This window comes from Cucumis sativus, chromosome 5 (genome assembly GCF_000004075.3).
Source record: "Cucumis sativus cultivar 9930 chromosome 5, Cucumber_9930_V3, whole genome shotgun sequence".
NCBI lineage: Eukaryota > Viridiplantae > Streptophyta > Magnoliopsida > Cucurbitales > Cucurbitaceae > Cucumis > Cucumis sativus.
The window spans coordinates 9,542,616-9,557,511 of record NC_026659.2 but is presented as its reverse complement, the minus strand read 5'-3'; the positions used below and the strand labels follow the sequence as shown (position 1 = coordinate 9,557,511).

General features: G+C 31.4%; 1 protein-coding gene across 1 annotated transcript; it reads right to left on the bottom strand.

Annotated features, from left to right (window-relative positions):
- Positions 1–6,032: 6,032 nt before the first annotated feature.
- On the bottom strand, positions 6,033–11,675 carry LOC101206442. Its single transcript, XM_004140377.3, has 3 exons — positions 11,066–11,675; positions 8,536–8,883; positions 6,033–6,893 (listed from the first exon to the last, which is right to left on the bottom strand). Exons 1-3 carry the CDS (start codon positions 11,389–11,391, stop codon positions 6,344–6,346), a joined length of 1,224 nt encoding a protein of 407 aa, XP_004140425.1. The 5' UTR covers positions 11,392–11,675; the 3' UTR covers positions 6,033–6,343.
- Positions 11,676–14,896: the final 3,221 nt, after the last annotated feature.

The window sequence follows — 14,896 nt, the reverse complement described above, 5'->3', positions numbered from 1 at the left end:
ATTTCTTATTTGCAACATGAATATTTAGTGACATATAGTTCTAATATTTTTTGACATGATGGCCAAAAATAACATATTATTTGTTCTTTTTCGACCAACATTTTATGCCTCTGGTCATGCTTTTAATTTTTGGTCGTTTACAATATCTTACGGTCCAGTTCTTAATATTTTGTTTAATTACGACATGTTATGATCATCTTATTCATATTTTTGTTTAGTAAAGTTTCTGTCAACAATATATACATTTGTATACCACAGTTTAATCTACTTCTATTATATGATTTATCATATATATATACATCTTATTCATATTTATGTTCTATGATTTGTTATATATATACACTACTACATATATTCAATAATACATAATTTATAGTTGAATTTCATTATATATCACTGCATACACAAATGATGTTATCAATATAATATGAATGTTTGAAATAAAATACAGAAACCAGTTTAACAAACTGATAGTATAACCTTTCATTCATAAAATATACAATATATTATTTCATATATACTATTCATAAACCAGTTTAACATTCAACCACTTTTTCATATAATTTCGTGGATTTTCAATTCTTTCATCAATGTCCGTACATCGCAAACATATTCAACAACATTACATATATCATAGAACGACTAATGTTTTAATGGCATATATTAGATATATTCATCATAATTTTTTCTCATTAATGTTTCTGTAAACATAAACAACTTTCGTAAATAATTACTATTGTTTCAAATATAATGTATTATTTATTACGTAAGAAACTTCTAAAAACTGAACATCCTTCTTCCCATTTTGACCAACAACCATGTATCCATTCTTTGTGTAAGAAATTTAGGGTTTCGGAGAAAGAAAACGCTTAGAAAAGACATGTAAAATCCTAAATTTTATAGAAACCTGTTAAACTTTTTTAGTTTTGGTAAAGAAAAGGGAAATTTGGCTTGGGCAAGCTAGCCAAATTTGGATATTAAAGTTAAGAAGCTAAGCAATTAGGCTTAGGCGAGCTAGCAAGGGATTTAAAGTCTTTAGGCGTTCTGATTGAAGTTGGGTGAGATGGTAAAAATTAGGTTAAGTAGAAGCTCGGGACAAAAGTGTTAAAACTTGATCTTTCTCGGTCGAGAGGAAAGATAAAATGTTATTTTAGAGTTGAATCTCGAGTAGTCATGTAAAATTTTGGGGCAAACTCGGTGCTTGTTCGGTCGAGATGAAGGATAAAAAGCTTAAGAAGTGTAAGCTCATAGTCATCTTAGTGTTGGTTTGGCCGAGATTAGAAGAGAAAAAAATTATAGGAATCTCGGGCAATCTTGAGCACGAGTTCGATCAAGATTGAAGACTAAGAAAAAAATTTAAAGGATCTTGGGGATATCTCAAGCTATATTTGACTGAGACTGGAGATAAGAAAGTGTTTAATTGGTGATCTCGACCCAATTCCACCAGAGATCATTAAGAATTAAGTGTTTAGTGGAATTGGAATCGAGATATTTAGACATGCAAAGACTTGGAATTTTGACAAGTAGGAGCCGACAGCTTAGGAGAAACTTAAGAAATGACTAATCTAACTTAGGATTAGTATAAATAAGATTTTACACAAACAATTCATATGCATACTCAAATTACTTTTAAGAGATTGGAATTTAAGCCTGATTGATGTGAAGTGTTGCCCGATAAAGAAGTCAAAGGAGGTCTCCAAACCTTTGAGGAAAAGAAGTTGAGGTCAAAATCCGTGAGTGACAAAATGATTTTAAGTTAATTTTTCAAATATGATTTGTTATCAAATGTTTAAAGCATAATTTGATAATTGAATGCTTAAATATACTGATTTATTAAGTTGAATTTCGAAAGTATAAGTATGAGCCACATGTTTGAGCATAGGTTTGATAATTGAGTTTATGAAAATGTTATGGTAATTATGTTTAAGTATTTTCAAGTTGAACTCATGATTTAAGCAAAGCATGGATTTAAGTTAGTTTTCCAAAGTGTGTGTTATGTAGAAACGTGTTTATCACTGTGAGATTTGAAGAAAGTTCTTAAGCAAACATATGTTTTAAGCATGTTTTTAGGGTTCTAAATTCCACCACTGTAGTCAATTTCTGTTTTGCACAAAGTTGCATCCTCAGTAAGTGTTTCGTCCACACGAGGTCCGACGACGTTTTTCAATACATTTAGTTGGTCATTCTCAACATCTTCCACTTCTGGTACATCCCATACACGTTTATTCTATACCATTTTTAGGGTCCTCAAGGTAGAAAACTTAATGAGTCTGGGTTGCGAGAATCACCGGTTCCTCAGCGAAGCAAAAACGAGACGTGTTTATTGATTTGTAGTCTAGTTCCACATGTGTACTATAATTTTTGTTGATGTCTGTGTTAAACAATTTACACTTAAAAAGCCAAGCACGTTGTCCAAATGGATATTGAAAGTGCAACACTTCATCCAAAACATCGTAGAAACTATTGTTGGCACCACCTCCACTACCTTCACCGACTATCATGACTCAACTGTTCTGTGTTGCGCATCGGGAATCACGTTGCAACGTGTTTAATCGTATGCCACCAACAATATATCCATTGTAAGAGTGAACCTCAAGTGAAGATCCCATTACGAGTGAGAAGAAATCTTGAGAAATATTGTTTGAACTCTCACGCTTTTCTGCTATAACCTGAAATAAGTGTACTTGAACGGATTATATATAGAATATAAAATACTGCATGTACGAATTCTCTAAGTCATCTACTTTATATACCTGAGCTTTAAACCATTCAGAAAAAATTCGTCATGTCTTTTAAGAGTTTTAGAAATGGTTTCACCCTAACGACATATCAACAGTAGGTATTTCTTGAAGTACGTAATTTTGAGATAATATGGCGACAATATCTTCCCCTCAATTGCATTCATACATCGTGAAATATTAGAAATGAATCCATCAGAAAACTTAACTTTTTTCCGAAATTTGCAAAACTCAACTTGCTCGTTGCTGGTCAACGTGTAGCTCGCATGTGGTTTCACTAATCGGTTACCAACTTCTATCAAATGTAAATCTTTTCTTATTTTTAAATATTGTAGATCCAATCGGGCATTCGTGGTATCCTTGATTTTTCCTTCAATATTTAACAACATACCAACCAAGTTGTCACGAACATTCTCTTCAATATGCATTACATTATGTTTATGATGAATAAGTAGTCTCGATCAGTAAGGAAGATCGAAGAAAATACTTTTCTTTGTTCAATTAAGAGCTCTCTTTCTTATTCTATCTTTCAACATAGGATGCTTGCTCATAACTGAAAACTCCAACGAATCTAGTTGTTCCAAGATTTCTAGGTCATTCATTACCATTGGAGGTGTCTTACGCGCTACTTTTCCATCATGTAGTCTACTTCTACTCCAAACTTGGTTATGTAGAAGATAAGAACGATGTCCCATGAAAGCTATTTTGTCTCTTATCCCGAACGATGATCTATCTCCCATGCAGATGGGACATGCCTGATACCCCTTCGTACTTCACCCAGATAGATCACCATATGCTGAAAAGTTGTTAATTGTCCATAATAAGGCTGCATACAACTAAAAATACTAATTCGTAAGACAGTCATATGTATGCACACCAAAAGTCTGTAGATTTTTCAATTCCTCAATTATTGACTTTAGGTACACATCAATTTCCCTACTAGGAGATTTTGAGTTGGGAATGAGCAAAGACATGAAAAAGTTTGACTTTTTCATGCATTTTCATAGCAGCAAATTGTAAGGAATTAACACCACAAGTCACATATTGTGCGAGATACTCATACGACCGAAAGGATTAAATCTATATGAAGATAACCCAAAACAAACGTTACGTGGCTCTAAAGCAAAATAAGGAAAATCATAATCAAAGTGTTTCCATCCCTCTGCATCAGCTGGATTTCTCAGCACATCCTTTGTTTTTCGCTCATTTATCCTTATGCCATCTCACGTCCGTCGAGCTTTCTTGCGATACAAACAAGTGTTGTAATCTCGATACCAATGGAAAGTAGAGCAATACTTTATGCATAATTTTTTCCCTAATGATCTGTCGTTGGAACTAACCATGTACCGAGACTCACCACAAGTCAGACATTGTTGCAAATCCTCGAACTCGTTTCAGAACAATACACAGTCATACTTATAGACATGAATAGTCTTGTATCCAAGGTTCAACTCACGCAACTTACATTTGGCTTCGTAGAATGAACCATGGATATTGGTACCACACATTAGAAATGCATGTTTTATTATCCGAAAAATCATGTCGAAACACTTGTTGCTCATACTATTTAGAACTTTCACATGCATCATCATAACCAAAAAGTTCAGGGATGAAAATTTTAAATAGTCGGGGTATAGCCCACGACTTGCTTGGTTTAATTAATCCTTAAATACCACGTTGTTCTATCTTCTTCTAAATCTATCCCACTAATAAACGACACTTCATTCTCCAAACCTTCCCTCATTCCTTCTACGCGTTCAATACGAGCTTGTAAATCATGCAGCATACCCAACATTTCGTTTTCTTCAGAAAATGGGTTACTGCTAGTTCCTTCATCAAAAGGATTATTACTACTACTCGTTTCTTCATCAAGTCTTTGCATACCTCTGTACAAGTTCACGAGCTCTCCATGATACACCTAGTCTATGTATAAAGAGGTTAGTCCAGTGGTTAATAGATGTTGCTCCACACCCTCTAATGAGTCTCAATTTAAATTCATACATCTCTTGCATGTACACCTTATTTACCTTTAATTGTTGACGTGATATTTTGCAATATCTAAAAATTGGAAAACTTCCTTCTCTGTACTCAATAAAAAACATATCCCTAAGTTTCATCAAACTCTTATCCATCTCGTTAAAAGCCTTAAAACATAAATACGTTTGATTAGTTTTATATCTCTCATCTAAACTGACTCCAACTTACTCAAGTTTACTTTAACTTACTCCAATTTACTCCGACTTACTCCCTCTTTCAAAATCTCAATTCAACCTCCTTATATTTACATAATTCAAATTGAAGACCAAAAACTAATACAAAATATCATTCCTAAAACATAATTTTAAATCTAAATAAAAATAAACTACATCTAAACTAATATAATACTTACCAAAATTAGTAGAATCGGCGGCAGAGAAGGACGACGACAACACGGCGGCGAGCGACTGGGACCGACGACACATACCTCTTATTCTCTGTCTCTCTCTCTTCTCTCTCTCTCTCGTTTTCCTTCTTCTCTTCTCTTTCACTTCTGTAATTTACAGAATCAAAAGGGTTTATTAAAAGGACAACTCTCGACGTTTTTGGAAAAATGTCAGAAAATCCACCCCATTCCCGACGTATCATTAATGGCGTTGGGCATGTGGATTTTTTTCCCGACTTCTCTGACGTCATGTCGAAGTAAAACCAACGATACAATTAATTTTAAGGCCTAGCCTGATGTGACACTATGGACGCCAGTAATATCGAAGGCAGTCCTGACGTTTTCATTCAGCACGTTGGGGTTTGTCCACATTTTCCCGACATCTATTATGGCGCGTCGGGAGAAACTCCCTCTTTTGATGTGATGATAGTGACGTTGGAAGAAACCCCTTATACCGATGTTCCTTTGACAGACGCATTTTGGTGCGTTGAAAAACCCTTGATTTCTTATAGTGTTAATACATAGCTTTGTTAGAAGAGTTTACTTGTGAGATGAGACAAGCTGTTTACTTTATTGAATCTTAATAATATTTCTTATCTGAGCAGTAAGCTCTAGACGTAGGTAGTATTCGCCGAATTGGGTTAACAAATTTCTCTGAGTTATTTGTTTCTTCTGTTATGATAGCTATTACTGTAGTTAATAACTTTACGTACATATAACTAGAAGATATTAATATTGAACATCACATTTATTTCATTGATCACTAAGGAAAAAAAAAAATTAAAGAACGAAGTTTGAAGTTGTACACTTGTATCTGTGGAGGAAATGAAGATGAGCTAAACAGAAGAAGAAGACGATCAAGCTTTTTAAAGTGGTTTAGTAATTGAAACACATGTATATCCATTGTGTACAGAAGCGATTTACTCAAATCTTTCAAGAAATCAAAGTTATTACAAGATAAGTCTTCACACCCACTATCACATTTTATAGCTCCTCTTTGTTAGTTTAAATTGTCAGATATTTTGATCTTCACCTTTTTACAATACAGCTATATATTGGTGATTTTATGTTATTTCAAAATTAGAGAGTAATTTAGAGAATGAACTTTCTTCATGTAAGTTATGCTCAAACTAAAATGATATTTGGTTGTAATAAGAAAGGTAAAAGATGACGATGTTGCTTGCTATTCCCATTTACACTTAATGGTATGAGTGTGCCTGAAATTATATTTCCAAACCAAACCTCCATTGGATCTCCTAAGAACAAAGCTTTCCACCAACATATAAAGGCTAAATCTTCTCCAACCATTTTCACTTGTAATTTCTTCTACTTTCTCCACCCTCACTACTTTCTCTCCGCCCTTGTCGTTGTCGCCGCTGCTGAACCAGCCACCCGCTTCTTGCACCCATCTTATTTTCTCCAATAGGGCAATGCTTAGTCCTATGCCCATGGCTGTCCCACCACCATCTAATCTATTACAAACCTTAAACCAAATGAATCCCTTTCTATGCTCATCTCCTTTCTCTCTCTCTGCTTCTCTCCCGGCTAGCAACACGACCTCTCTAGCCACGTCGATGGTGACGGTCACGATGGAGCTAGTTTCGTCATTAGGGCTTTCACAAGAGAACATTTGTTCCCAACATTGTTCAAGAGTGAGAGAGTAAATTGGTGATCTTTTCATTTGCTTTCTTATGCTCATTGAGTTCTCCCTCACAAAAACAAATGGGCATAACCTAATTCAGAAGAGAATGAAACATGTATAAAATAATATAGTAAACCAACTAAATAAACTTGAAGGATGGAGATGTGCCAAGAGGTTGGATTTGTAATATATATACCTATGTTCGCACTCGTCTAGTCATTGAACCTTTTTAAATTTTTGGCTTACTTGACTTATTTTATCATGAGAATCTATTATTGTGTGTCATACAAAATCATTTAGTTGATAATTAAGTAATTTGATGGCATTAGATAGAAACTTATTGTCCATCTAAACGATGAAAAGTATAAAAAAGATAATTAAAAACGTAACCTATTTGTAGTTCAAATTAGATTATTAACTAGACATTAAAGAAGATTTAAGCATTCACGTTATAATTTGAACACTAAAATTATTCATATGGCATATGAAGAAAACAATTTGAATGCAATATTTACTTAATTATTCTATAAGAAAAATCAAATTTAAATTAAAGTGAAAGTTAAACTATGAAATTATAAAGAATAAGAAAGAAAAGAAAAGAAAAGAAAAAAGAAGGGAGAAGTAAGAAGAAGAAAAGAAGAAAATATAGATGTTAGTGTGTGGTGATCTCATAGACTGAAAATGATCTATGAGTGTATGAGAAATCAATAAAGAAAACAAAATTATATAGACCAGAATGATCCTTTAGAAAAAATGTTGATTGACTAGTAAAGAAAAAGCAAATTGCAAAAAGGTCAGTCCTAAAATAAGATAAGATAGGGACGAAAAAAATTAGTTCAACTTTATATCCATTTTAAAATTGAATCCGTTGAAATTGTAACTATTGCACAAGTTTAAATTTCTTTTTTTTTTTTTTAATTATTTGGAGTCCAATTTCTAAAACAAAAATGCAACATCATCTTAGCTATTTAATTTTTAAAAAATATAGTCTATGTTCTTTCAATTTTTTTTCTTTTTTAAAGTAAAAGAGTTGAACTTTTAACTAAATTTGAAAAATAAAAACAAACGTTTAACAACTACTCTATTTAGTTTTCAAATTTTGGATTAGCTTTTTAAATAACAAAAAAAGAAATTTAGAAATAGAATGAGGGTTGATAGAGTTAAATTTTTAAAAACTAAGGTTTTAGCTTGGTTGTAACTATTTCGATTTTTTAAAATTAATCATATTTTTCTTTATTAGTTCATGAAAGTGATTAGCATCTTTCTTATCATAAGAGTTGTATTTTAAATTATATATATTCTAAAAACAAACCACTACCTCCAGTTTTTCAAAATTTGGCCAAACTTTTGAAAATATTGATAATAACACATTAAAGTGGAAAAAAGTAGTGTTTCATAGGCTAAATTTTCAAAAACAGAAAACCGAGGTCACCATTTCCTCTTTTGTTTTTAAAAATGAAATCCACTTTCTTTTATTTTTATATATAATAATTTACATGTTTGTATAAGAATTGAAATTTTAGGGTTTAGGGTATATGTATATATATATGTATAGTTTTCCAGACTTGATTTTTTAAAATATAGGTAAAAGTAGATTAGAGAGTAAAAGAAGAATAAAGCAAACGAGACCAACAAAATTTAAAATTGAATTGTTAGGAGGTGAATGGGAATGAAACCATAATTAAAGGGATTAAGTAGAGAATGAAAGCAAGAAAAGAAAAAAGAGAGGTTACCATTTTCCGACCACCACAGGAGGGGAGCGAGTGGTAAAGATGGGGAAGTTAAAGTCAGGAAGAAGCTCTCTACTAGAGGAGTCTAAGCCAAGAGCTTCCTGAAATGGAAGATGGAAAGTTGAGGAGGAAGAAGAAGAACGAAGTTTCCATCCTTTGGTTCGGAGAAACTTGGGCGGAACACCATCGGGAGCGACTGACTGAGCGAAGAAACCGCCGCTGTGGTGCCTGTGAATCTGAAACTGTTGGTAGATGTCTTTCAAGTTGAAGGGTGATGGCTTCTTGTCGCTCAAAACGTCCCCGAAGCAACATGTTCTTATGTCGTCTTCTCTTGAGCATTTGTATGCCTTCCTATTGATGGGGGAGAGATTAGATATGCTATCAAAATTTTCTTTTTAATTCAAATGTTGTTATCAAATCCAGAATATAAAAACAAAGCTAGCATGTGTAAATACTAAAGATCGTGGTTGATTAACCGTGTTACTAATTACATCCATGTTACGCTCGATCATTATTTGAGATTGTCACATTAAACAGTAAAACAAAATAGATTAGTAAATGATTTTGGAACGGTTAAAATCAATAATTCAACTAATTTAATCAAAATAAAATAAAGTTGTGTTCACATCTACTCATTCCTTCATCACTTAGATGTTTGATTGTGGTGTAGGTTTTTCTTGTTACAATTCTTTTTCAATCGATTTTAGTTACCATCAATTAGATTGTCATTATTCCTAGAAAAATGATATTTTAGGATGTTTTTCGAGTCTTTGTAATGGAAAAGTTAAAGATAAAAATAATTTTTTATTTAAAAGATAAATTAATGGTGTATATATATATAAGATAAAATTATTGTAAATATTTACATAATTTTAGGTTAATGAGACTTATAAACATCACATCTATTTAAATTTACCCTACCATATCATTAATATCTTTAAAAAAAATAGTTAAAATTGAATTAAAAAATTTATAATTTACAAAAACCTCCCACTAATATTTAAATTAATTTATAATATTGAAAATTAAAATTGATATAAATATAACATTCAATTAATAAAGACGAGAATAATGCAGGTGATATGGATTTAAACTATATCATAAAGGTTCACTAAAATATGAAGACACTTATCATGTATACATTATCGGTGATAACCAATTGATTTTTTCTTTGAAGAAGATGTAAATCATTGTGAAAAATGACTAAAATTTGAAAATAAAAGAACTAAAAAGGAAAAGGTTAATTAAAGAAACTTAAATATTCATAAATTTAGGCATATGAAGCTTTGTTTAGCTAAGTAGATATATTTTAAAAAACCAAACGAACACTCAACAAATGAATTTGGGTGGACGCTTTTAAAGAAGTTGAAGAAAAAAAAAAACTAGAAATAGTTGCAAATTTAGCCATGTAATGTAAAAATAATTAACTATATAACAACATTTTAAAAAATTACTAATATAGTAAAATTTGTCAAATTTTATCAATGACAAAAGTCTATCAACGATAAACCATATTGTAAATATTAATCCATCATTAATAGATCATACAAATCTATCAGCGATACAAATCTATCAACGATAGTTTGACTATATTTACAATATTATATCCTTAATTATTATTTTTAAAATGGTTATCAATTATAATTATCTCATAAATGGTTAATAAGACTTTTATCGATATTTCTATTAGTGTTAATTAGCGATAAAATACGAAATTTTGCTATCAGTTTTTTTTTTTGTTTTTTTATTTATCCTTTAGAATAATATATTAAACATCTTCTTATTCTTTTTTTTAGTATATATAGGGCATAGAATTTTGGTAGAGAACTCATTTACCTATTGAATGCAATGACAAAAGGATGAATAGAAGGTGAATGAGAACTTTTACTAATGAAGGGTAGCTTGGAGCCATGGAATTATATGCTATTATTGTAGATATAAAGATGAGAGAGAGAGTTTTAAATTATATTACATATAATTTAAATATATAAATAATAGAAAAATAAAGAGAAAGTGGAGATAATTAAAGTGTTAGGATATATATAAATAAATATTACCAAGCAAAATGATTGAGAGGTAAAAGGATGATATATAAATAATTTAAAGGGAAGGGAGAAGAGAAGAGACAAATAAGTTAAAAGGCTAATTCCTACGTATATTCTATTTCATATAACATCTTCAAAATATTTTAATTCAAATTTTGTATCACATTAAAAGAGGTGATAATATTTTTTAAAGTTAAAAGTACTGATCAGTTTGGTATTCAAACCATTTGGTTTTGTCCATTTTAAAATGGAAACAAATTTACGTATTAAATGACAATTATTTCTTTTTTATTCCTACACTTCAACAAACATAAACCTCTCCCTAAACTAAATTCCCCCCTACATAGAGTTTAATCTTTGGAAACTAAAAAACCAAATAAGATTGAACAAATTACTTTTTGTTTAAAGGAAAAGTCACTAAGTAACTTGGCAGTCAAATATAATATATTAGAGAAAAGGAGGAGGCAAAGAAGAGAAAGGAAACTAACCCTTTATGTTTGCCACCAGCTTTGATAAGATAGTAACGATTAGAAGAAAGAGGACGATCAAGAACGGGAAGCAACCAAACCTTAGTGGATTTTGTTTCTTCATATTGAGAAGAACTATGAAGAATGGTCAATATCCTATCTTGTGGAAATGGTGCCTTCTTAATACTCCTTCTCTTGCAAATCCCCCAACAGTACGAGTCATCGGCTTCAGCTTCCTCATCTTTCACCACGAAAACCCCTGAAAACGGACCCTCCGATGCTGCCACCGGCATCGAAATGCTGCTTGGTGACCTTCTAAATAAGGAAAGAGGCCGACTCACAAGCATTGTTTCTCTCTCTCTTTATTTGTTGCTCTATTTCTTTGAGAGTCGTTTGGAAGTGGAGAAGAGGGGATTTTATTAGAGGCTATTTCTTTTCTTCCTTATGAACTAAGAAAAAAATGGAGGGTTAATTTATTGGATATGGGATTACATTTGAGGATTTAGTGTTGGAACTTTTAACTACTTTAGTACTTAAGCTTTAATAAGTAAGGATTAAGTTTCTATCATGAAAATATTATCAAAATTACGTGTAACTTTTTTTATTTCATAATGAACTTAATCTTTATAATACATGAATCAATGTTATTTTCAATCACAGTTTATTGATTACACGCATAAGATATTTGATTAAAATTTCATAATATTTTTGTCAATAAGATTAAAATGTATACTTTGGTTTGGGGGTGGGAGTGATGCAATTTTGAGATGAGAAATGGAAGAAAAAGGAAAGAAAGTTATTGGTGAATGGCGACTCCAGTTTTGGTCTGATAAAGAAGGTATAATAATTAAAGGTTGATGATGATAAAGAACATCCCCACTTGGTTGGTTTTTCTTTGTTCACTTTAGGTAGTCTTTGATACGGCTATATATGTTTGGTTCTTTAAGCCAACTTATATGAATGGCCACTTTTTTGGATTTGTTTTCGAGATTTCTTTAGAGATTTGGATATAAAGGGAAAAAAATAGAAAAAAGATTCGTGCCTCAAATTAAACATCATATATATAAATCTCCAACATTGCATCCCATTAACACCAAATAATATATTGGGTTTGAAAGTTTTAGTTCTCTCTACTAACGATTTGGTTTTAGGGCTAAAAAGTAACCAAATATTTTAGTAAAGTTTAGTCCATAAACAATGTTTGATGATTAAATATCCTCATGTCCAGTCCAAATTCGTTGATAGATTTAATGGAAAAAAAGACAAAAATGCCCCTACAACAATTTGTGAATGCATCACGAGGGAGGAGATAGACCTTGGGGCCGTTGAAGAAATTGATCATAAAAGTTGTAGATTTTGGTAGAATTTAGAAGTTTGCTTCAATTTGTGCATAAAATAGAGGAGAAACGTTTTGAGGAGGTAATGTTAGAATAAATGGTTATTATTTATGTTTCTTCATGAAAGGATGCATTATGAGTGATGCATCATTTCATGAAAAATGTTAATAATTAAAAGATATGACTTTTCAAATGACTACGAATAAGTCCTTTTGGTTGAGAGAAGTTGAATATCAATAATCCTTTGTCTTCTATAAATAAATTTCTCTCCATATCAACAATCTTGACGTTTGGTATATTCATAAGGTTTAGTTCGTTGATCTTCTATATGGGGTGCTACACTTAGAAGAAAGGTGATATGTTCTATCCTGGGAGGCAATACGTATTCAAACAGTAAGGTGAGTAAATTTGTCTTAAGAAAGACATCATGAATTCATTGGGCTCATATCTATATTTATGTATGAGTTTCTGTTTATTATGATAATAATCTTCGTAACATTTTGATAATCTGTATAACAAGTAATACTAGTTTTGGATTATTGAAGCAAATTGAGACTTACCAATTTAAAGGTTAGCTAGTTTGATGGCTGAGTAAGAGTTTAGTACAAGAAATTAGGAGTCGTTTTGATTGATATTTTTAGGAATATGAAGTCGGAATAATTTTTTAAACATTTTTCCACTTGATGCACATTTTATTTGGTTGGTTTCATGGTCAATTTGAGGTTGTTTAAGTAATCAGCTTATAATTATGGGAATTTAGATTATTGGAGTGACTTTGAGAAATTTTTGAATAGTAAAAGGAGTCATAAGTCTAAACACTAATATAAGAATGTTTATGGAATAAATGGAGCCCAAATTGTTAATGATTATGCCTAAGGTTTGTGTAAGAATTAACGTAAAATAATCAATCCACACGGAAGGAATCAATAGGTATCACTAGGGAGAACAAGCTTGTGTACGAAGGTAACTTACATACTTGGATATTTTAGGTATGAAAGCTGTGAAAATGGAATGTGTATTAGGGTGAAGTAGAAATTCAAAGGGGTTATGGTTGGAAATTTAGTTGGAGTATCCTCGCATCTTTAATTTTGATCGAGGAAAGATTGGACAAATTTATAGACTAAAGGGAGTTAGCTACGATCCAATGAGTGACAAAATGTGTTTGAAGTTTATTTTGAACATGAATTTCTAGTTAACTGATTTGAGCATGCATTGAGTTAATTGAATATGTTTTACTTACTCATTTTTAGCAATGTATTTACAAATCACGAGTTTAACAAATTCTATCAATGATATAAGTCTATCACCGATAGACCATATTGCAAATATTGGTCTATCACTTATAGACCATACGAAGTCTATCAGTGATAGTTTTGCTATATTTGCAATTTTTTTAAAACTTTGATATATCCTTAATTATTATTGTTGAAATGGTTACCCATTGCAATTTCTCATACTAATACTTAGATCTATTATAAGCATGAGTTTGATTTTAGTAAATTTTAGGTGTTCAAGTATGAATTATATTTTAAACTAGTTGTTCAAGTATGAATTATGTTTGAGATAAGTTGTTCAGGTATAAAATTTGTAATGAGCATAATGTTTCTAAGTCTTAAAAGCTAGAGTTTGTGTTAAGCATGAGTTCGTGACTAAGATTTCAAATATTTAAGTATAAGTTAAGTTGAGCTTGTGAATTAAGCAAGTATGTTTTAAGCAAAAACATGTTTTAAAGTTTTCATAAGTTTCTAAAGTTCTTACTAGTTGCATGAGGGAGATATTAAGCCTAAAGCTATTTTACTATAGATTCACATAGAAATTATTTTGTTGTTGGTTTTGAGTTTACTTTACGACAATGATGTTGTCAAATTGTTGGGTGTGCCCCACTACCATAAAGACGTTGAGAGTATTGGGCGTGTCTTACTATATCATAAATATTATTGCTTAGCTAAAAGACGTTGGGAGTACTAAGCGTCCCCATATAAAAGTCATGATAGTGTTTTTAATATGAATTGATTTGATAATATTTTCTTATGAGAATTTATTCATAAAGATTTCATACTGATATTGCTTACTTTTGTTTCTAAAAGCATGTTTATTAAAGTTAGTTACTCAATGAGCTTTAGTTCACATTTTTTAAAATGTTTACTCACTTTCTAAGTAGAGATCGTGGTCTCGGAGCTTGACCTGCTGCTGCTTATTTGCTATTGAGTTCTAGTTTCTATCATAGTATGTCTTTTATTTGAAACTTGCATCTGGTCTGTATATATTTACACTATGACAGTGTTAGGAGTTGTATAGGAAGTTGTCTTGTAGTATATATGTTATGTTTTCTACTTAAGACTTTGCTATGTTACTTTAAGTTAGAACCTTAGTTGTTCGTAGTATGAGACGCACTGCTATTGTTTGTAGTTTGTTTTCTTGAGTATACATGTTATACCCTGTCCTAGGCACCTGCTTGCTCGGCCTAAGATGTGGGGTGATGTCAGTCGAAGTTGTTCGCCTCCAGAACAACTTC

What these genes read in the sequence shown, in the direction of transcription:
- LOC101206442 (XM_004140377.3), bottom strand. Translation starts at nt 11,391, where the DNA reads ATGCTTGTGAGTCGGCCTCTTTCCTTATTTAGAAGGTCACCAAGCAGC. An exon ending in GCTGGTGGCAAACATAAAGG is followed by an intron (nt 8,884 to 11,065) that starts GTTAGTTTCCTT and finishes CCCCATCAATAG; the next exon opens with GAAGGCATACAAATGCTCAA. An exon ending in CCTGTGGTGGTCGGAAAATG is followed by an intron (nt 6,894 to 8,535) that starts GTAACCTCTCTT and finishes CTTCTGAATTAG; the next exon opens with GTTATGCCCATTTGTTTTTG.